This window comes from Stigmatopora nigra, chromosome 3, assembly GCF_051989575.1.
Source record: "Stigmatopora nigra isolate UIUO_SnigA chromosome 3, RoL_Snig_1.1, whole genome shotgun sequence".
Taxonomy (NCBI): domain Eukaryota; kingdom Metazoa; phylum Chordata; class Actinopteri; order Syngnathiformes; family Syngnathidae; genus Stigmatopora; species Stigmatopora nigra.
Window position 1 is genome coordinate 17,716,897 of NC_135510.1, and position 22,578 is coordinate 17,739,474.

Sequence of the window (22,578 nt, forward strand, 5' to 3'; positions counted from 1 at the left end):
GAATATGAGTGTGAATAGTTTTTTTTGTCTCCTGGTGCCCTGCAATTGGCTGTCCACCAATTCAGGGTGTGCCTGAAGTCAGCTTGGAAAGGCTCCGGCACCCCTAGTGATTGAATGATTGAATGAACTACATGAAATTGTGCTAAAGGGAATTTCACACAATGATTTATTAATGTTAATCTATATTTAGGGCATACTTTTGACCCCAAAAAATATTTTAGTTTCACCTTATAGTCCGGAAAATACGATACAAGCCTCCTTAAAATGCAAACAAGTCACAAATGTCAAAGTTTGGACAACACCAACCAAAGTATAACAAGAAGTATTAGTATTTCTAAGCATTCCACAAAGTATAACAGTCTTTCTACTTCTAAATGCTACGTCGTTATGCTAAAAAAAGGCTCCTTTCTATGCACTTCCCCATTGTTTAGCCTCCATCTGATCCCTGAAAGGTGGCTCATTAAGTTTAATGGCCGCTTTTAATAATCCCAATCGCCAATTCTTTTCACCGCTTCCAAGTTGACACCATGTCGAACAAAACGGTGCATGAATGAATGTAGCCACGCCCACAACCGACAACAATGAGGGTGAGATAGGTTTCACCAAGAGGTGGAGGAAAGATAACATCTTATTGGATTATTTCAATGGGGCAGGAACTCTTTTGCTATTCCGATATTGTCGTATTTCATTAGTTGCTGATACCAAGATAAACCGGCTTACAATGTATGCTGAGGTCGTGCGTAAGGATTTAATGTTTAATTTTATATTTAGCGTCAGAGCGCTAAGTGGTTCTTGCATTTGCCATAGAAAATATGTTATAATTTAAAGGTAACAGTAAATATGTCTATTACAACAGGTATAATATGTCTCACCCTCTTGCTACTATGACAATGAAATTTCCCAAATACAGTATGAATAAAGTTATGTAATCTAATCTAATCTAAATAATTATAAAAATGATCAATAAATAAGTCATATGTAAATAAGTATTTAACATAATTGATAAATTGAATGAAAGCCTATTTGTCTTTTGTTCAATATGAATTTGTTCAATATGATTTTGTTCAATATGAATTTGTTCAATATAAATTTATTCAATAGGAATTTGTTCAATATTAATTTGTTCAATATTAATTTGTTCAATATTAATTTGTTCAATATTATTTTGTTCAATATTATTTTGTTCAATATTAATTTGTAAAATATTAATTTCTTCAATGTTAATTTCTTCAATATTAATTTCTTCAATATTAATTTCTTCAATATTAATTTCTTCAATATTAATTTCTTCAATATTAATTTCTTCAATATTAATTTCTTCAATATTAATTTGTTCTATATTAATTTGTTCTATATTAATTTGTTCAATATGAATTTGTTCAATATGAATTTGTTCAATATGAATTTGTACAATATGAATTTCTTCAATATTAATTTGTTAAGTATTAATTTCTTCAACATTAATTTCTTCAATATTAATTTCTTCAATATTCATTTGTTCAATATTCATTTGTTCAATATTCATTTGTTCAATATTCATTTGTTCAATATTATTTTTTAATATTCATTTGTTCAATATTCAATTGTTCAATATTCATTTGTTCAATATTATTTTTTTCAGTATTAATTTGTTCAATATTAATTTGTTCAATATTATTTTATTCAATATTATTTTGTTCAATATTAATTAGTAAAATATTAATTTCTTCAATATTAATTTCTTCAATATTAATTTCTTCAATATTAATTTCTTCAATATTAATTTCTTCAATATTAATTTCTTCAATATTAATTTCTTCAATATTAATTTCTTCAATATTAATTTCTTCAATAATAATTTGTTCAATATTAATTTTTTCAATATTAATTTGTTCAATATTACTCTATTCAATATTAATTTGTTCAATATTACTCCATTCAATATTAATTTGTTCAATATTTTTTTGAATAATTTGCTCCAAAAAATACCCTCCCATAATTCCTATTTCCCCTTTCCAAAGACTCTCATTTGACTAAACCCCCCATCAAATGTATTCCAAAATCCGAAAACCATAATTAGCTCGAATAAAGCAGCTCAAATGGAAAATACGATCATAGCATCCCACGCAATTGACAACCATCTAATGGCCACTGCCGCCGACTAGACGAGGACAAAAGACGGGACAACCCCGATATCAATTGGACACATCAGTTCTTTTCTCCGCCGTCGTTTGGGCGGGATTTAGCCAGGTCAAGCGATCATCTGTGATATATTGCGTACTTGGACAATACACGGCATCACAGGACTTATTAAATCCAGATAATTGCAGGATTCGCAAGCTATCTAGCGAATGGCCGTCCCTAATGCAATGTTGTCGCATTGTTATGAATTCATATTGATGGCGGCAGTAATGATAATGGCGTGTTCTGTTTATCAGAGAGAAAAGACTATAGCGCCGCCATTAAATGATTTTTTAACACATTTCGAGATGTAACTATTTGTTATATGAGTAATCGATGAATTCGTTGGATGAATCGAGTTGTTGGATGATAAATATTTAATGTGTTGCAGAATTATTTTAATGTTTATGCGTGTAATGATATTTATTTTGACCATTGGTAACTAGATTGTGCTAACTGCTCGCTACAAGCTAAAGTTTTGTCTTAATTGCAAAGCAAAATGATAATTGACATGATAATAAAATATCTATAATAGTATTCCATATTTCCAGAACTATTATTGTTTTGTTAAGAAGTCTGGAATAAGAATAAAGTTTAGCTAACTAACATATCGGAATATAAATTAAGTATTAATCATAGCTACTTGCGTCAACATAAAAACTTTGTCCGAACAAGTAAGTAAACTACTTAAAAATCACTATAAATGATAATAATACTTGTTTTACATCATTTTTTGCATTACATTTTGTAATGCTAGTTGTTGCTAGTGCTTGCTTTGCACATTCACAATCTTTTTACCTATTTTTACCACTAGACGGCAGTGTAACTTCGAAAAAGCGCAAAGTACACATTTTCAAAACAAACTATTACAAAACAACTCTAAATTATATAATCTAAGTACCAAAATTGAATTTCAACTTTGTATATATAGTATATATGTATATTCATACTCTAATCCAAGGGTTTCAGACTCGGGTTAGTTCGCGGGCCGCTTTAACGTCAACTTGATTTCAAGTGGGCCGGACCATTTTAGATATAATATTTTGATTTTTTTTTTATATAAACTGATTAAAATCCCTGAATATTCAGTTTTTTTTATAAATCTAAACCAATGTTTATTTTAGCTTTTTTAAATATATTTTTAGATTTTACAAAAAAAAAAAGAACTAAAAACACAGAAAAAATGATTAAAAAATGTCAATTATTGATATAAAAATAGGAAAATCATGAAATTTAATATACATCTATACACTTGATTTTAATTTGATCCTAAAACAGAAAGTCGGCACTCATGATTTACTTTCCCGGGCCACACAAAATAATGTGGCGGGCCAGATTTGGCCCCCGAGCCGCCACTTTGACACATGAGCTCTAATCCCTACAACAATTTTTTTGACCTTGAACTACCGACTTGTTTATAGGGTCTCTGAAAATAATTTTCTTTTTTCTGCTACTACATAAAGATATTTCCAACTCTAAAACATGTCCGACAAAGGCTTAAAACTTGCATTTTTCGATTTTAATATATATCTATCCATAAGCGACTGGTTTACATGAATTGCATTAATAATAGATGAGACGGAAATCGGTAAACAACCCGGAGAAAAGCAAAAAAAAGTGGGAATATTTATGCACATAATTAACCAGAACACTGGTTCTAACTAACAAAGTCAGGGTAGAACCATCTCACTGCGCCGAATTTTCAAAATAAGATCATACACGATACCGCTAAGTATTAGCATTCCATGCTAGTGGCCCGTGCAGATGGCTCGTTCACATCCGGCAGATGTTATAATGAATGTTAATGAAAAATAAAACCGGTAAGCGATGATTAAGGAGTGTTTGACACTTTAGAAATGAAGCGCCGCGGATGAATAAATCAATAAATAAACATGGCGGCCTACTTTATCAGTCAGTTAGGTGGATGTGTACGTAGGGGTGGGGGGGGTGTGGGGGAGATCTACTATGGAAATGAGTGTTTGTCTATCCTGCCATTTTGAGTGATTAGGAATTAATTTGAATAATTAACCAAGATCAACTCGAGAGATGAGCAGCAAAAATGTGTTTGTCTTATTTTGGGGTTTTGTTTTTGTCGCCTGTTACCAACAGCTGGTTTATCGTCCAATCAGATGCCTCTTTTTGCACATATACACACACGAACAAACCACGCACGAACACACACCGGGAATACTAAACTTTCCTGAGGCTGAATGAGGAGTTAAGGATAGTTTGGAATATTTGAGCTGGTATAGAAGGAATATAATGGCTTCTAATGTAATATTTATGGAATATTCAAGTTGGAACCGGATATGTTTTGTGTCCTTCAGATTTTTTTAGGGGTGCTTTCCAATGTCCAGTAGATGGTGCACCTTATATTTAATGTCTATGGTCCTGTGTGTGAGAGAGATGTCATGTTTTTTGGTAGATTTTTAAAAATATATACATAACAAATGCTAATATGTCAATGCTATTTACGGTATTGTTTTTTTTATATTTTTTGCTCTATTTCAGTGTTTTGCAACCTTGTTTGTGTTGTGGCACCCTTTTTTTTGTATGTTGTCTATATTCATAATAGTCATTGTCATCAAAAATTTATCAGCATGACTCATTAAAACCTATAAAATTATTACAAAATGTAATTTTAAACTGACTTAATGTCACCAAAAGTTGATGTCTTCCGGTTCGAATAATGTAATGTTTTTAATTGCATTAATTTATGACTTTTCTCCAAAAATGACTTAAATCTCCTAAAATTATGCAAAAAAACTGTTGATGCAGAATTGATGTTGCCAAAATTGATGCCCTAGAAAACAAACAACTTAATTGTATGACTTTTATCCAAAAATGACTTAAATCTACTAAAATTATGCAAAAAAACTGTTTACGCAGACTTTATGTCGCCAAAATTGGTGCCCTAGAAACCAAACAACTTGGTTTTATGACTGTTTTCCAAATATGACTTAAATCTCCAAATATAATGCAAAAAAATGTGCTTACGCAGACTTTACGTCACCAAAATTGATGCCCTAGAAACCAAACAACAAAAGTGGACAGCTACTGCCACTGGCTAACGCGTGACGGCGCCATCTAGGGGAAAAAAAACAAAAAAAAACATTATTTGGACAACGTCAACGGGCCGGATTAAAAAGCCTAACTGTCCGTATATGGCCCGCGGGCCGTAGTTTGCCCATATCTGGTTTAACACGTAAAACTTTTAATAATATACAAATTAACAATAAAAGGTACAATTTTACTTAGCTTTACTTATATTTGGCTTAATTTCTTGACCATCTTTACACGAAAAAAACAATGCAGGTTAAACTTAGCCTAGCTTAGCATACCTTTTCCCAACCATAAGTCGATAAAATCAATAATTTTAGAATTTTTCCTGATTTTTTTAGAACTTTTATAAAAAACTGACCTCTCCTTTTCTTAGCGAGAGTCTAACTTACCTGTTTTTTACAAAAGTAGTGTCCTCAGATAGTAAAACCTATAAATTGGTCAATCTAACCTTTGTTTATGACATCTAAAAAAGAACATCTGCCCCCTGTGGATGACCAATGCAAAGACAGTTTTTATTGTTGAAAAGACAAGCCTTAATGTTATTGTTTTTTTATTAAAAAGGGGACCAAAAAGCCTCAATTTCATATTCATTTGATGAGCCTGTGGGTATCTGTTTCTTTAGTGGATTATCCAGAGATGCTAGCCGTTGAGCCCCTTTTTATATTCCACGCTTGTGGCAGAGTCAATAAAGTCCATTCCGCATACAGTATCCCAGATTATACACAACAGACAGCATCATTTGGACTCAATCCGAATACAAATGATGGAAGACTGCGCAAAAAAAGTAGCAAGTTTTATTTATGAGGGGAAAAAAATACACGATACACCTGCGGGGAATTCTTCACCTCTGTTTTTTTGCTAAAAAGTCGTTGTTCGGGAAATAATGTGCGTCAACAAATTGTCAATAAAGGTTGGAGTGAAGGTTATTGTATTGTACAATCTGACATTTACAGTTAAGTATAAAATATATACTTTTTAAGCAATCCTGCTACTGTTTTTGACGTTATTTTGGACAGGAATACTGTAAGTTGTATTTGGTTATTTGGTTGAAAAATGTGGGTATTTTAAAGTAAGATAATATTTAAAATATATGCAGAATAAAGGGAATATTTCCAGCGGTAATTTAAATAAAGGTCAAGAAAATCACAATCAAGAGAGTTCTATTTTTATATATTAAATTACCAGAGGTATTTTGCATAAGTAAATTTCTAGTACATGTTGTACTTTTTGTATTTTTACACTAGTGAGATAAACATTTTGGAAGAAAGAAAGCATAAAAGTCAGGAAAACCGTAATCAAGACAGCTCAATGGATTTTTTTAAAAATATGTATTTTATTAACCACATATTCAAACATAATTTGTTCACAATCCTTATTTATGCTACAGAATTTTTTTAAGAAAAAATAATCACTCATCTATTCATATATCTTTATTATAGGAGAGCTTCTTCCAACATACAGTAGTACCTTGAGATACGATCTTAATTTGTTCTGGGACTGAGCTCGTATGTCGAATTACTCGTTACTCAAACGACCATAAAAAGAAATAAATTTGTTCCAACCCTTTGAAAAAACACCCAAAACAGGATATTGGATTGTAAAAACATTTTTATTTATTCTAATTGGCCATCTATTAACAAAGTACACTAAATTTATATATAGTTTACACAGTGGTACCTCAAGATATGAGCTTAATTTGTTCCGGGACTGAGCTCATATGTCGATTTACTCGCAACTCAAATGAACGTTTCCCATAGAAATGAACTAAAAACAAATTCATTTTTTTTCCAAACCTCGGAAAAAACACCAAAAACTGGATATTGGATTCGAAAAAACATTTTTATTTGCTCTAATTTACCATCTATTAAAAAAGTAACAAATATCTAGTGGTTTAATAGTACTAAAATGTGTTTAATTGTACTAAAATTAGACTGATTTTGTGGAGAGACTTTTTGCACCGCAGCGTGCTCGTAACATAACATAAACTAATTTAAATAAACCTGGATTACTATGCAGAAACACTCAAAAAATAGTTTAATCTAACCTTACACTGAACTTAATTCTAATTTTCTTTGACATTTTGATACTTTTCCTCTCCCGGGTTGGCTCTTTTAGCCCCGCCTCCACACTGACTTTCAGTCAATATCGAGAGTTGTTTTAGTCGGGTCACTCTTATGTCGAGGTACCACTGTATTTGACGTTGATAATTTTCGTTTTTAATCAATTTCCAAAGTATCGGATCGGGATTCAAACTCACGTGACTCACATCAACGAAAATATTTTCTTACGAATATGTATATTTTAGCACTGTGTATGTATAAATCGATGAGTAAAGGTTCAAATCTTGTTTATTATTTACATTAGCATTGATTTTCATTAAAATATAATTTTATACTCAACAGCCACTATCAAAATCGCTCTTCATGGGATGGACCGAGAGATGCGAGAAGAATACCTGGTGGTCATCCAGGCCAAAGACATGGGTGGTCACATGGGGGGCTTATCTGGGACCACCACTGTCACCGTCACCCTCACCGATATCAACGACAACCCGCCTAAGTTTTCAAAAAGTGAGTCTTGGCAATATAAAACAACATTTCAGCTTGTAATTGCTTCTAACTTGTGTATTTTTTGTGCATTTTTAAAGATTTATACGAGTTTGTCATCCCGGAAAATCTGCCGATCGGGCAGATGGGAGGCAAAGTGAAGGCGAATGATCGGGATGTGGGTGAAAATGCCCGATCCACGTACAACATCATTGAAGGAGATGAGCAAGGTGTGTTCGAGATTGTCACTGATTTGCAGACGCAAGAAGGGATTTTGCGACTTAAAAAGGTAAGATTTAAACCTATTTATTTTGTATTGTAGTAAAGTCTTTAAAAACAAACCAAAAAAATGAATGGCATTTCCCTTCCTCATTCAATGCAGTTTACTATATGGAAGTTTTTATTGTATATATACCCATATACACATACACTTATACACACGTATACACATATACACTTATACACACATATACAGATATACACTTATACACATGTATACACATGTACACTTATACACACGTATACACATATACACACATATATACATATATACATATACACATCTATATACATATATACATATATACATATACACAAATATACATACATATATACATATACACATATACACACATATATACATATACACATATACATACATATATACATGTATACATACATATGTACATATACATGTATACATACATATATACATATACACATATACATGCATATATACATACATATGTACATATATACATGTATACATACATATGTACATATATACATGTATACATACATATATACATACATATGTACATATATACATGTATACATACATATATACATACATATGTACATATATACATGTATACATACATATGTACATATATACATGTATACATACATATGTACATATATATACATCTATTCATACACATGTACATATATACATATACATACATATATACATACATACATATGTACATATATACATATGTACATATGTACATATATACATGTACACATACATATACATACATATCCAGTACTATTAAACACATTTTATTACTATTAAACCACTAGTTATTTAATACTTTGTTACTAAATAGCGAATTAGAACAAAAACAAATATTTTTCCAATCCAATATCCCATTTTTAGGTGTTTTTTCAGAGGGTTGGACCAAATTATTTAGTTTTTAGTTCATTTCCATGGGAACCATTCATTTGAGATACGAGTAAATCGACATACGAGCTCAGTCCCGCAACAAATCAAACTCGTATGTCAAGGTACCACTGTACTTTTAATAATGACAATATCAGCATTCAATTCAATTCAACAACTGTTTGATAACAGAAAGACAAAACTAAGCAAAACAGGTCAATAAAAACGACCATACTGCAAACTATAATTTCCTTTCACCTGACACTAATCTACACATTGGTACGGTTATTTCCTCCCGGCATATCCGTGTCTCTTTTAGCACCTTTTCTCTCATGTGACTAGCCCATCTTGAATGCCTTTGCACGGTGAATAAAAGTCATCAAAAGCTTACCTCTCCATTTCCATATAATCTCTCCGACCATCCATGCGCAGCCGAACACGGCCTCGTTTCCCATTGCTAACCTTTGAATTAAAGTGTTATCCACCGGGTGGGGGTCTCCGACTCCGTCTCCATCTCTCTCTCTTGCCGCAAAACGGATCAGAGGGAGAAAAAAAAAAAGACGGAGGATGAAAGTCTTCCAAATAGCTCCTCAAACCGTGGAGGAACCAAGCTCCAGCTCCCCCATGGAGGGAATAGCCTGGGTCCACCAGTTTAGACCTCCTTTCAAATTGAAGATGTGATGCTATGTGTTTGGCCCCAAAAAGTTCTAAAATAAATATACAAAGAATATCATATTTTCACAAATATAAGGTGCACCGCATTATAAGGCGCACTGCATTATAAGGCGCACCCTCAATGAATGACACATTTTTTTTTTTACATATATAGAGCACACTGGATTATAAGGCGCATTTTGGAGAAAATTTAAGACTTAAGTGCGCCTTATAGTCGTGAAAATATGGTATTTATTATTATTTATCTGTTTGTTGTTATTCGAGCACTTTCCTACTTATTTTTGTTGCTGAGTATTTATTATAGGACTACATATTTAGTTAATACTTTTTCATTTATTATGATTATTTATAGCTGATTTATTTGTTTGTTTGTTGTTATTTGTGCACTTTCCTACTTATTATCGGACTACTTATTTATTTAATACTTATTTATTGATTTATTATGATTATTTTTAGATGATTTATCTGTTCGTTTGTTGTTATTTGTGCACTTTTCTACTTATTATAGGACTACATATTTAGTTAATAATTATTTATTGATTACCGACCGTATTTTCACAACTATAAGGCGCACCCTCAATGAATGACACATTTTTTTTCTATATATAAAGCACACTGGATTTTAAGGTGGCCTGTCTATTTTGTAGAAAATTTAAGACTTAATTGCGCCTTATAGTCGTGAAAATGCCGTACATACGCTCCCCTACCTACGAGTATTTTGTAATATAATTTATATTTCAGGCCTATATACGTATATTTCAGGTTTATATAAGTATATTTCAGGTTTAAATAAGTATATTTCAGGTTTATACAAGTATATTTCAGGTTTAAATAAGTATATTTCAGGTTTATACAAGTATATTTCAGGTTTATATAAGTGCATTTGTATGTTTAAGGTTTATATAAGTAACAAGCATTGGTTTGTACTAAAAAAAACATTTAATAACATACAAAGAATACATACAGTACTGTATACATACATTAGAGAAATGGAGAGATTTACTAGAAATGGCCAAAATAAACTATCTGATGACGATTGCACAGTTTTCTTCTTTTTATCATCATAAATGTGGTAGTACTGTATTAACGTTCAATAATTGGGTCCTTCGGTATTTTTGTTTATAAATGGTAGTGACAGTCAAACGATTCAAATTGTATTCCCGTGCAACTTTCACCACTTTGACATGCGCATCAACTTACGAAGATTTTTCTATATAGACGCAATTTGCCAGAAATGTTCGTATACAGTGTTCCCTCGCTACTTCGCGGTTCAGTTATCGCGGACTCAGAGCTTCGCGGATTTGTTTTGGAAAAAAAATACAAATATTTCATTGAAACAACATATTTTACAGTTTTTTGTTATAACACGAATTTCACTCTCTCTACCCGTATTCTATATGGTGTACTGTTTACAGGGGGGTAAAATAATAAAAAAAATAAAAATAAAAAAAATGTAAAAAAAAAAACATTTTTTGAATTAAATTCAAAACAAGCATTTTTCCCTACTTCGCTGAAATTCACTTATCGCGGGTGGTCCCGGTCCCAATTAACCGCGATAACCGAGGGAACACTGTATACCGTTTGTTCATAAGTTGAAAGTTCGTAAGTAGAGGAATGTCTGTACTTTAAAAAAAAAAAAAAAACAGTTTGGAACAGGATTGCTCTTTTAAAACATAACCCGGACAAGATGTCTTGACTTCTCTTTGGGGAGTTTTTTTTTTTTTTCTTCCCCCGAAGCCTACGCAGAGCTCTTGTTATTATTGATTTTGTGTTAGCCGGGCAGAGCACACGGGCGCTAATAATGTGATGTCAGCGAGAGTGTAAATAAAAAGATTCACAGATTAATTCCTCAACTTGACAAGGGCTCATTTTCTAAAAAGGAACATAACTACATCTGACACGTCTAAATGTAAATCAATTACGTTTCTGGCTCTGATGGAACAAGAACCGATGTCTTATTTAAAATACAACCTCAAGGTTATATAGATGTTTTTTTTTACTCATATGGTGTTAAAAAGTGTGGAAAGTTGATTGTAGACAGGTGCTGATTGTTTAAAAAGTTTAAACTGGGATTTTTTGTATTTGCTCGCGTATAAGTCCGTTTTGTGAACAAGGGTGCAGCTTATATGTGCACAAATTAGACTTGAAATGCACTAAACTGCGAATTGAAAAAGATAAAACGCCATAACGCAAGATAATACGGCCGGTACGGTCATTTATTTTAAATTAGAAAAACAATAAACAGGCTAAACTACATTTATTTTGACATTTTTGAATGAAATGTAAGAAGAAAATATTGTATCTTGCTTAAAACATGACCTAAGGATGACAAATTAGATCGCTACGGACATACTTCCTGGTTGTACTGCTCACATGACTTCCTTTTTTAATTTGTCTATGTGCAGGCCACACCTTTTAGGGATGTCCTATCCAATAAACGGCCATTTCAGTTCATACATAATCTCATAAATGATATTTTTTCTTAAGATTTTCCCTTCAAAGTACCAGATTTGTACTCCTTATTAAAACCATGAATATAAAGGTGAAGATTGTGAATCAAGGGGCGGCTTATATGCGAGAAATTGTAAAATTCAATGATTTTAAGGCATTTTTAAGAGTATGGTTTATACGCGAAGACAGGTAATATGCGGGAAAATACGGTAAAATGTATCCTGAACTGATAAATTGACAAACTAGAAAGTGATTTGTGAATCAAAAGGCATCTTATAAGAGGAAAATTGTAAAATTCAACAATTTTAAGGCATTTTTAAGGGTATGGCTTATACGCAAAGGTGGCTAATATGCGAGAAAATATGTTAGAATGTATCCTGAACTGATAAACTGACAAACTAGAAAGTGATTTGTGAATCAAAGGGCATCTTATAAGAGGGAAAATGTAAATTTCAACAATTTTAAGGCTTTCTTAAGGGTATGGCTTATACGTGGAAGCAGCTAATATGCGAGAAAATATGCTAAAACTTATCCTGAACTGATAAACTGACAAACTAGAAAGCAATTTTTGAATCAGAGGGCATCTTATAAGAGAGAAATTGTAAAATTCAACAATTTAAGGCATTTTTAGGGCTACAGCTTATACGCAGAGACAGCTAATATGCGAGAAAATACGGTAAAATGTATCCTGAACTGATAAACTGACAAACTAGAAAGCGATTTGTGAATCAGAGGGCATCTTATAAGATGGAAAATGTAAATTTCAATCCAGCAAACAATCTTTTTGATTTATATAGTATCTCAAAATTACCATATCCATTGATTTTTCTGAAGTTTTTCCCTTCAAAGTAACACATTTGTACTCCCTATCAAACCATGAATATGGAGGTGAAAATTCTGAATCAGGGGGGCGGCTTATACGCGAGAAATTGTAGCATTCAACAATTTTAAGACATTTTTAAGGATACGGCTTATACATAGATGCGTCTTACATTCGAGAAATTACGGTAGTTGTGACACCCCTTGCTTGTTTTGGATTAAAAAACCAGGTGTCTCCAAACAATGCTGTTTAACCAACCAGGTTTTCTCCTAAAACAAACTGCACCTGAGTCCATTTGAGCAATTACAACTGCAAGATGTCCGCTTGGTGAAAAAAAAACAAAGTTGTCGTCTTGTTTGCTTGAAATAGTTTGGCGACTCCTGCGAGGGATCGACAACAAATAGTTTTTTTGACAGCTCTATTTATCCAAACAAAACAAGGAAACTTGGCAATAATAACCACCAAAAAAATCAGTTGTACAAGGTGACACACAAAAAATAAACAGGAACTTTTTTAACGATCCAATAAAAACAAGAGTTATGGAACCTACATATTTAGTTCCTTGTAAATAAAACCAACAAAAAAATACCATCTAATAAACACTCATGAAATTTGCAATTGTGTAAAATGACGTCCATCCGAGTGTTCTGCCAAAAATGCATTTTTAAAATGAATACGTTGTTGTGAATCCATATTGACGGCTTCAATATCTCAGCTGTAAATTATATCCCAAATTAATCATCGTTACAAAAATGTCTGCTGCGTATTTAGCCGCTCAATGTTGCCATCACCAAAATCCAGGTTTTTTCAGGTCACTCTGTATCTGTTTACATTATTTAATGTATTGGCATCATTCCTTTCCGTCCCTTAAACCAGACATGGGCAAACTACGGCCCGGGGGCCACATCTAGCCCGCGAGGCGTTTTAATTCGGCCCGCCGACGTTGTCCAAATTATATATATATATTTTTTTACTTTTATTATCATTATTATTATTTTTATTTTTTAGCTGTGTCCACTCTTATTTGTTTGTTTTTTTTGTTTTACAGGATTTCTTAATACATTCCTTTTGACTTTACTTTGTACTTTATACTTTTTACTTGACTTTGTACTTTATACTTTTTACTTGACTTTGTACTTTATACTTTTTACTTGACTTTGTACTTTATACTTTTTACTTGACTTTGTACTTTATACTTTATACTTTTACTTTGTACTTTATAATTTTTACTTTACTCTGTACTTTATATTTTTTACTTTACTTTGTACTTTATATTTTTTACTTTACTTTGTACTTTGTACTTTTTACTTTACTTTGTACTTTTTACTTTTTACTTTACTTTGTACTTTTTACTTTACTTTGTACTTTTTGCTTTACTTAGTACTTTTTACTTTACTTTATACTTTTTACTTTACTTTGTACTTTATACTTTTTACTTTACTTTGTACTTTATACTTTACTTTGTACTTTATACTTTTTACTTTACTTTATACTTCATACTTTTTACTTTACTTTATACTTTTTACTTTTTATTTCATACTTTTACTTTACTTCATACTTCTTACTTTACTTTGTACTTTATACTTTTTACTTTAATGATGAGTGATGAGTATGTTAATACTTTAGTCCATTTTTTCTGTTTATGTTCATAAGTACCGTTAACGGATGCACTTTTCTATATGTATCATATCTTTTGCTGACCCCACCCATCTGTCACATTTTTAAAGTCAATGTGGTCAAAAGGTTTGCCTACCTCTGCCTTAAACCTTTAAAATGAGAATTAAATATAATAGCATAACAACAAACTGTGAGAAATACCATCGGTTGAATAAATATCTTAACAGTGGCTGTTTTTTTTCCTCGTAGGTATTAGACTTTGAAAGCAGGAGGTCATACACACTCAAAGTAGAAGCCGCAAACGTGGAATCCGACCTCGGTGGGAGTGCGGGAGGACCCTTCAAGGACACGGCAACGGTAAAGATCGTGGTGGAGGATGCCGACGAGCCACCCGTGTTTGTCAAGCCCTTCTACACGCTGGAGGTCAACGAAAATGCACCCGTCAACACCGTCATTGGAACCGTCGCTGCCAGGGACCCGGATTCCAGTGGGAGTCAAGTCAGGTAAGCCTAATGGAGTCTAAGTGGAGTGAATGGAATTTTAAAGTACCTATTTCACCAAGAAAAATGGTGCTTGGATGTTTGGTCGCCGGTCTTTTGGTCGCCAGACTTTTTGTCGCCGGTCAAATGGTGACAGAGTTTAATATCTTAGAGAGAGTTTAATATCTTAGAGAGAGTTTAATATCTTAGTATTGTTTAATATCTAAGTACTGTTTAATAGCTAAGTACTGTTTACTATCTAAGTACTGTTTGATATCTAAATACTGTTTGATATCTAAGTACTGTTTAATATCTGAGTACTGTTTAATATCTAAGTACTGTTTGATATCTAAATACTGTTTGATATCTCAGTACTGTTTAATATCTAAGTACTGTTTAATATCTAAGTACTGTTTGATATCTAAATAATGTTTGATATTTAAGTACTGTTTAATATCTAAGTACTGTTTAATATCTAAGTACTGTTTAATATTTAAGTACTGTTTAATATCTAAGTACTGTTTAATATCTAATTAATGTTTACTATCTAAATACTTTTTAATATCTAAATACTTTTTAATTTCTAAATACTTTTTAATATTTAAATACTTTTTAATATCTAAATACTTTTTAATATTTAAATACTTTTTAATATCTAAATACTTTTTAATATCTAAGTACATTCGACCGGCGACCAAAAGATTGGCGACCAAACGTCCAGTCACAAGAAAAACACGGTGAAAGAGTGGTTGGCATGTCAGGCTCACAGTTATATGGTCTGGGGTTTGATTCCAGGTGGGTCCTCACTGTGAGGAGTTTGCGTGTTCTCCCTGGGGTTATTTGGGTTTTCCCTGGGTACTCCAGTTTCCTCCCACATCCCCAAAACATGCATGGAAGACTGGTGGAACACTTTTCCCATGGTCTGATTGGCTTTTCTTTGTTTCCTTATGGCCTGTGATTGGCCGACCACTGGTTCACGTTGCCCATAGTCAGCTGGGATAGGCTCCAGCACCCTCCTAGACCCTTGAGAGGATAAGCAGTTCAGAAAATGAATGTCTGGCTACCGATTCAGGTTTTGTCCTCCGCCTGTTTGCCTGGGATTGGCTCTAGCGATCCTTGTGAGGATAAATTGTTCAGAAAATGGATGATTTACCCAAGCGTCTGCTCGTAAATGAGGAAACAATTAATAAAAAATTGGCCTCATTTGACTATAACGACAATAAAAACATTCAATTCAATCTTAAGGATGACTTGTTTCCAAAAAATGCATAAAATTTAACAAAAAAACTGAGATTTTGAGGTAAAACTGACGCAATTTATCCCACATAGCAACGATAAGTTCACCTTGATGTGAGGTTTTATAAGTAACTGCTCCAACCCATTTTTATTTGTCGTCCTGGTATTCGTAGAATTCCCCTGATGACTTTTTCCCAGGGATGGAAAGTCATCAAGTTGTATGTACTATTATGGTGTGGCGGTGGGCTGGCTTTCATAGATTGGCTGTTAAAAAAATGAGAGCGAGAGAGAGAGAGAAAAACGCCATTGGACTTTTTCTTGTTCTGCATGCATGGTGGCATCCTCATGTTTATTGATGAGATCGTCGGAAATGGAGGTTGCAGGATGTTTTTCCCTTGGTAGGAAAAAAAAATGCATGTAATGGCATCCTTTGGACCTGCTTGCCCTATTTTGGTGCCAGAGAAACATTTAACCAGTTTAGTGAATTTGCAATTTACAAATCTGTGCTCATATGACCATGCAGAGAAACCCATTACTATTGGGTTTCCTTAATTTAACGTTCATATCCTCTGCAAAGGCTAGTGTGAATTATTCAAGCAACCGGCTGAATGCTACATTATTATTTTAGAAATCATCCTCATGGGTCATTTTTAATAGGAATATAAAACCCATGTGGTGGGCATAGCTCATGGGTATGCCCAAAGGTGGCAAAAACCAGTAGTAGTAGTTATCATAGTAGTAGTAGTTGTTGTCATAGTAGTAGTAGTAGTAGTACCTGTCATAGTAGTAGAAGTATTAGTTGTAATAGTAGTAGTAGTAGCAGTTGTCATAGTAGTAGTAGTAGTCATTTTCATAGTAGTTTTAGTAGTAATTTTAGTAGTAGTAGTTGTCATAGTAGTAGTAGTTGTTGTTATAGTAGTAGTTGTTATGGTAGTAGTTGTCATAGTAGTAGTAGTAATAGGGGTAGTAGTATTAGTTGTCATAGAAGTAGTAGTAGTTGTAGTAGTAGTTGTCAGTAATAGTTGTCGTAGTAGTAGTTATCGTAGTAGTAGTTGTCGTAGTAGTAGTTGTCATAGTAGTAGTTGTCGTAGTAGTAGTTGTCATAGTAGTAGTAGTTGTCATAGTAGTAGTAGTTGTCATAGTAGTAGTAGTTGTCATAGTAGTAGTAGTTGTCATAGTAGTAGTAGTTGTCATAGTAGTAGTAGTAGTAGTAGTTGTCATAGTAGTAGTAGTTGTCATAGTAGTAGTAGTAGTAGTAGTAGTAGTAGTTGTCATAGTAGTAGTAGTAGTTGTCGTAGTAGTAGTTGTCATTGTAGTAGCAGTAGTTGTCATAGTAGTAGCTGTCATAGTAGTAGTAGTGGTAATCATAGTTGTCATAATAGTAGTTGTCATAGTATTAGTTGTCATATAAGTAGTAGTAGTTGTCGTAGTAGTAGTTATCATAGTAGTAGTTGTCGTAGTAGTAGTTGTCGTAGTAGTAGTTGTCGTAGTAGTAGTTGTCATAGTATTAGTTGTCATAGTAGTAGTAGTGGTAGTCGTAGTTGTCATAGTAGTAGTTGTCATAGTAGTAGTTGTCATAGTAGTAGTTGTCATAGTATTAGTTGTCATAGTAGTAGTAGTGGTAGTCGTAGTTTTAGTCCCGCCCACTCATTCATAGGTGTCCCCATCACATATAAACATGAAAAATGCATCGCTGTCCTATTTTTCAACCCATTACCTTTATGGTGAATGAGCTTATTGTTACACTCTTAATAAATAGTTTCCCTATAACGGCATTAGGTCAGCCATGGTGGTTACATTCTGGCTTCCCCAAAAAATGTTTAATAACATTACTTCTGTCAGCAACTGATATTTTAATCCATGTCTTTTCATAAAAAAGTAGCTCACATTGCTGGAAAGTCTCCTCGCTTGTGCACGCGTGTGTAATATTAAGCGGTATAAACAGGCATGCCCCCTGTGGGCATTAGGAAGTAAACTAAAGGCATGCCTTAGCTTTTGTAGGAAGTGACTTTTACATAATTCTGTTAAGTCTCTCTTAAATGCCAGATTATCCAAGTGGGCTTTTTATTTCATGACGCATTGTGAGTTTGTACTCTGTGAGATCACATTGTCAAATGGCGGAAGGCCGCATTAGAAAGCAGTCAGCATATTTTACACTCGGTAAAACCACCAGATGCATTTGGATTTTGGAAGGTGAGGCTGTTTCTATGCGGGTTGTTTTGTTTCAGTATTGCTTATGAATAATACAATACTGTATTTATGAAAGGGGTTGTCCAAAAAAATGTCAGAGGGCTATTTTTAAATAAATCAAAGGATAATAGATGATCAAAAACAGGTTAAAACAAATATTTTTAAAAATGTGGGATTGAACAACCTCAGAGTAATCAATGTAAATTGAATTTAAGCTTCTTATGGGAGCCATTTGATAGTTTTATCTTTTGTTGGCATCCTGGTGGACAAGTGTTTAGCACATCGGCCTCACAGTTCCGAGATTGAGGGTTAAATTCCAGGTCCAGATCTTCTTGTGTGGAGCTTGCCTTTTCTTTTTTGGGTTTTTGTGGGTTTTCTTTGGGTACTCCAGTTTCCTACAACCCAAAAAAATGTATGCTAGGCTAGGTTTTTTATTTTTTCTGACGTCAATACACAATTTGTGGCGGTTTGCCTGTTCTTTATGGGCTTTTATGGGTTTTCTCTGGGTCAATACATAGCTTGTGGAGTTTACCTGTTCTTTTTGGGCTTTGGTGGGTTTTCTTTGGGTACTCCGGTTTCCTACAACCCAAAAATGTGCATGCTAAGCTAGATTTTTCCTTTCTCTGACGTGAATGCACGACCTGTGGAGTTTGCCTGTTCTTTTTGGGCTTTTGTGGGTTTTCTCTGGGTCAATATGTGACATGTGGAGTTTGCCTGTTCTTTTTGGCCTTTTGTGGGTTTTCTCTGGGTACTCCAGTTTCTACAACAACCCAAAAATATTCATGCTAGGCTAGGCTTTACATTTCTCTGACATATATATGCGACTTGTGGAGTTTGCCTGTTCTTTTTGGGCTTTTGTGGGTTTTCTTTGGGTACTGTGGTTTCCTACAACCCGGAAACATGCGTGATAAGCTAACCTTTTCTTTTATCTGACATCAATATGCGACTTATGAAGTTTGCCTGTTCTATTTGGGGCTTTTGTGGGTTTTCTCTGGGTACTCCTTTTTCCTACAACCCAAAAATATGCATGCAAAACTAATCTTTTCATTTCTCTGACATCAATACATGACTTGAGGAATTTGCCTGTTCTTTTTAAGCTTTTGTGGGTTTCCTCTGGGTACTCCAGTTTCCTACAACCCAAAAATATGCATGCTAAGCTAACCTTTTCTTGTCTTTAACGTCAAAACACGACTTTTCTCCAGAATAATGATAAATATATTATATGTTAAGATATGTTTTCATTTTTGTGAAACTCCACATTTTCATTTTCAGCCTGAAACCCTCATTTTTATTTATTTTTTAATAATACTATTCAGTTGCTATGCAGATTAGCTTTGATGGAATCACATTGAATCCATGTATGAAGCGCTATCATTATGTAGCTCCCCCCCAGATCTTAGTTCTTGTCGCTAGCTAACAAAAGATAGTTTTCTCTGTAGTATTATGTCTCTTGCAATCATAAGTACTCGCTGTTCCAATTAATGTCGAGCGAAGTCACAAAGAACTGAATTGTTTGAAGGCTTATAATATTATAATAATCAGAGGCGACAATCCAGGGAATGAAGTTCCGCCCCCTCCCAAAAAAAAAATAGAAGTGCAAAAATTGCATTGTTGTTTTTTGGTCTCCAGGCTTTTCATATTCTTTCATATTTCGTATTCTGTTGACTTGAATAATTGTCTGTTGTTTATCAAAATGACATTTTTGAATATTAGAAAAAGGGAGCGTCAACAAAATCACATTTTTTTTGTAAGATGTAATCAAAAGTGATTTTTGTTGTTGTTTTTTGCCCTAAATATGAAAGTTGATTTATTTATTATTGTATTGTGGAGTTGGTAGATAATTTTCAGGGACGAATATGAATGCAGAGTACTTTAAAAAAATTCAAAAGACTTATTTCTAACATAATGAACATGAAAATGTTGATAAAGAAATGAACCCATTATGAATGAATTTGCTTACATTTAAGAGTTTAAAAGTGCTATTAAATAGTAATCATGTCAAAATAATAAACATAACTGATATATTTTTTTCTGTCTTGCTACTGCAACCAAGAAATTTCCAGAATACGGGATGAAATAAAATTCTAATCTAATCTATACAAATCTAATCTAATCTATTGTAATCCAATCCAATCTCATCTCATTTAATGTAATTGTACATGAAAAAATATGAATCATAAAATCTAATTTAGTCTATTCTAGTCTAGTGTAGTCTATCCTAGTCTATTGTAGTATATACTAGTCTATTCTAGTCTATTCTAGTCTATTCTAGTCTATTCTAGTTTATTCTAGTCTATTCTAGTCTATTCTAGTCTATTCTAGTCTATTCTAGTCTATTCTAGTCTATTCTAGTTTATTTTAGTCTATTCTAGTCTATTCTAGTCTATTCTAGTCTATTCTAGTCTATTCTAGTCTATTCTAGTCTATCTAGTCAAATGTAGTCTTTTCTGGTCTAGTATAATCTATTATAGTCTAAACTAGTCTATTGTAGTCTATTGTAGTCTATTGTAGACTATCTAGTCTACTCTAGTCTACTCTAGACTATTCTAGTCAATTCTACTCTAGACTACTCTAGTCAATTCTACCCTAGACTATTCTAGACTATTGTAGTCTAATCTAGTATATTCTAATCTAGTTTTATCTAGTATGATCTAGTCTATTTTAATCTATTATAGTCTAATCTAGTCTATCTAGTCTACCCTTGTCTACCCTAGTCTACCCTAGACTATTATAGTCACTTCTACTCTAGACTAGTCTAGTCTAGCCTATACTAGTCCAGTCTAGCCTATACTAGTCTAGTCTAGCCTATACTAATCTAGTCTATTCTCGTCTATTGTCATTCATGCCTGTCTAGCCTCGTCTATTCTAGTCTATTGTCATTTATGCCTGTCTAGCCTACTCTATTTAGTCCAATCAAGTCTAATCTAGTCTAGTCTCGTCTATTGTCATGTATGCCTGTCTAGTCTAGTCCAATCTAGTCCAATCTAGTCTAATCTAGTCTATTCTAGTCTAACCTTGACTATTCTAGTCTAATCTAGTCTATTCTATTCTTTTCTACACTATTCTTTTCTAGTCTATCCTAGTCTATTGTCATTTTTTCCGGCTCCAGACATATTTGTTTGTCTTCACCCAATACAACTCTTTCAACATGTTTTGCTAAGTGAGCCCTAGTCTAAAACAATAGTCTAAAAATTTTAGCTTGAAATGTCACCTTGACAAAATGTCTTTCCGGATGTCATTGGATGTCAGTCCATCGATCATTCTTGAATGATGTGGGGATGAACAACCTGCATATTTCCTCCCCCCCTTGAACTCCCCAGAGAAGCTTTCAGTGTTGTACTACCCGGGTTAGAAACTACTCAGGGTACACATACACACATAAATACACACACCCTCATCCTGGCTTAATGCACTTCACCAAAAAACCACTCCTCCAGCCATGCTTGCTCACCGCCATTATTTCTAACTGAGGGATCACAAAAAAGACGCAACGTGACATCCCACCAGTTTCCGGTGGGGTGCCGTGACTGCGCTTCATTGGCAAAATTTTGGCGGGTGTGACAAGCTTTGAAAAGAATTTATTTGACTTTATAAAAAGTCACGGTATTTATTTAAGAGTGTGAACTGACATGTCGCCGGTGGGATTCCAACAGAGTGAAGTTATTACTTGGCCAATATCTTTGTGTGATATTTGAATTATGAACCGTTATATGAAAAGTGACTTAATAACCAATGGGGACATTTTCATACTTGTTGATGTTGTTGACAGAAACATAAATATGGGGGTAAAAAAAATGAATAATTCACTCTATAAGCACTTGTTTTGCATCTTGCCAAAATGTATTTTAGTCAGAAAATGTGTATGTCTACTTTGAATGCAGTATTTAGTACTGTGTGGGTTTTCTTCGGGTACTCCAGTTTCCCCAAACATCGCAAAAACATGTAACATAAGCTGGTTGAACACTTTGGGTGTCTTTTGTCCTTTTGGCCCCTGTGATCGGCTGGTTACCGATTCAGGGTGTCTCTCAACTGGTGCCTGAAGTCACCTGGGATAGGCTCCAGCACCCCCATGTCCCTTGTGAGGATAAATTGTAGATAAAATGAATACATTTCCTTATTGTGTGTCCCTCAGTTTGAACCTTAAATATCCCTTAGCTATGATTGGCTGCTCACCGA

General features: G+C 33.5%; 1 protein-coding gene across 4 annotated transcripts in view; it reads left to right on the forward strand.

The window, feature by feature from the left end:
• Window positions 1-22,578, forward strand: part of cdh8 (cadherin 8) — a 155,201-nt gene that overhangs the window by 113,181 nt on the left and 19,442 nt on the right. For 3 of the 4 annotated variants that reach the window (XM_077713448.1, XM_077713449.1, XM_077713447.1), the window contains 3 exons: window positions 7,626-7,793; window positions 7,871-8,058; window positions 14,747-15,000. In XM_077713448.1, coding sequence (XP_077569574.1) covers window positions 7,626-7,793; window positions 7,871-8,058; window positions 14,747-15,000 — 610 coding nt within the window. Of the gene's footprint in view, window positions 1-7,625; window positions 7,794-7,870; window positions 8,059-14,746; window positions 15,001-18,297; window positions 18,406-22,578 lie in introns of those variants that run through there. The other variant, XM_077713450.1, reaches the window with a different exon arrangement.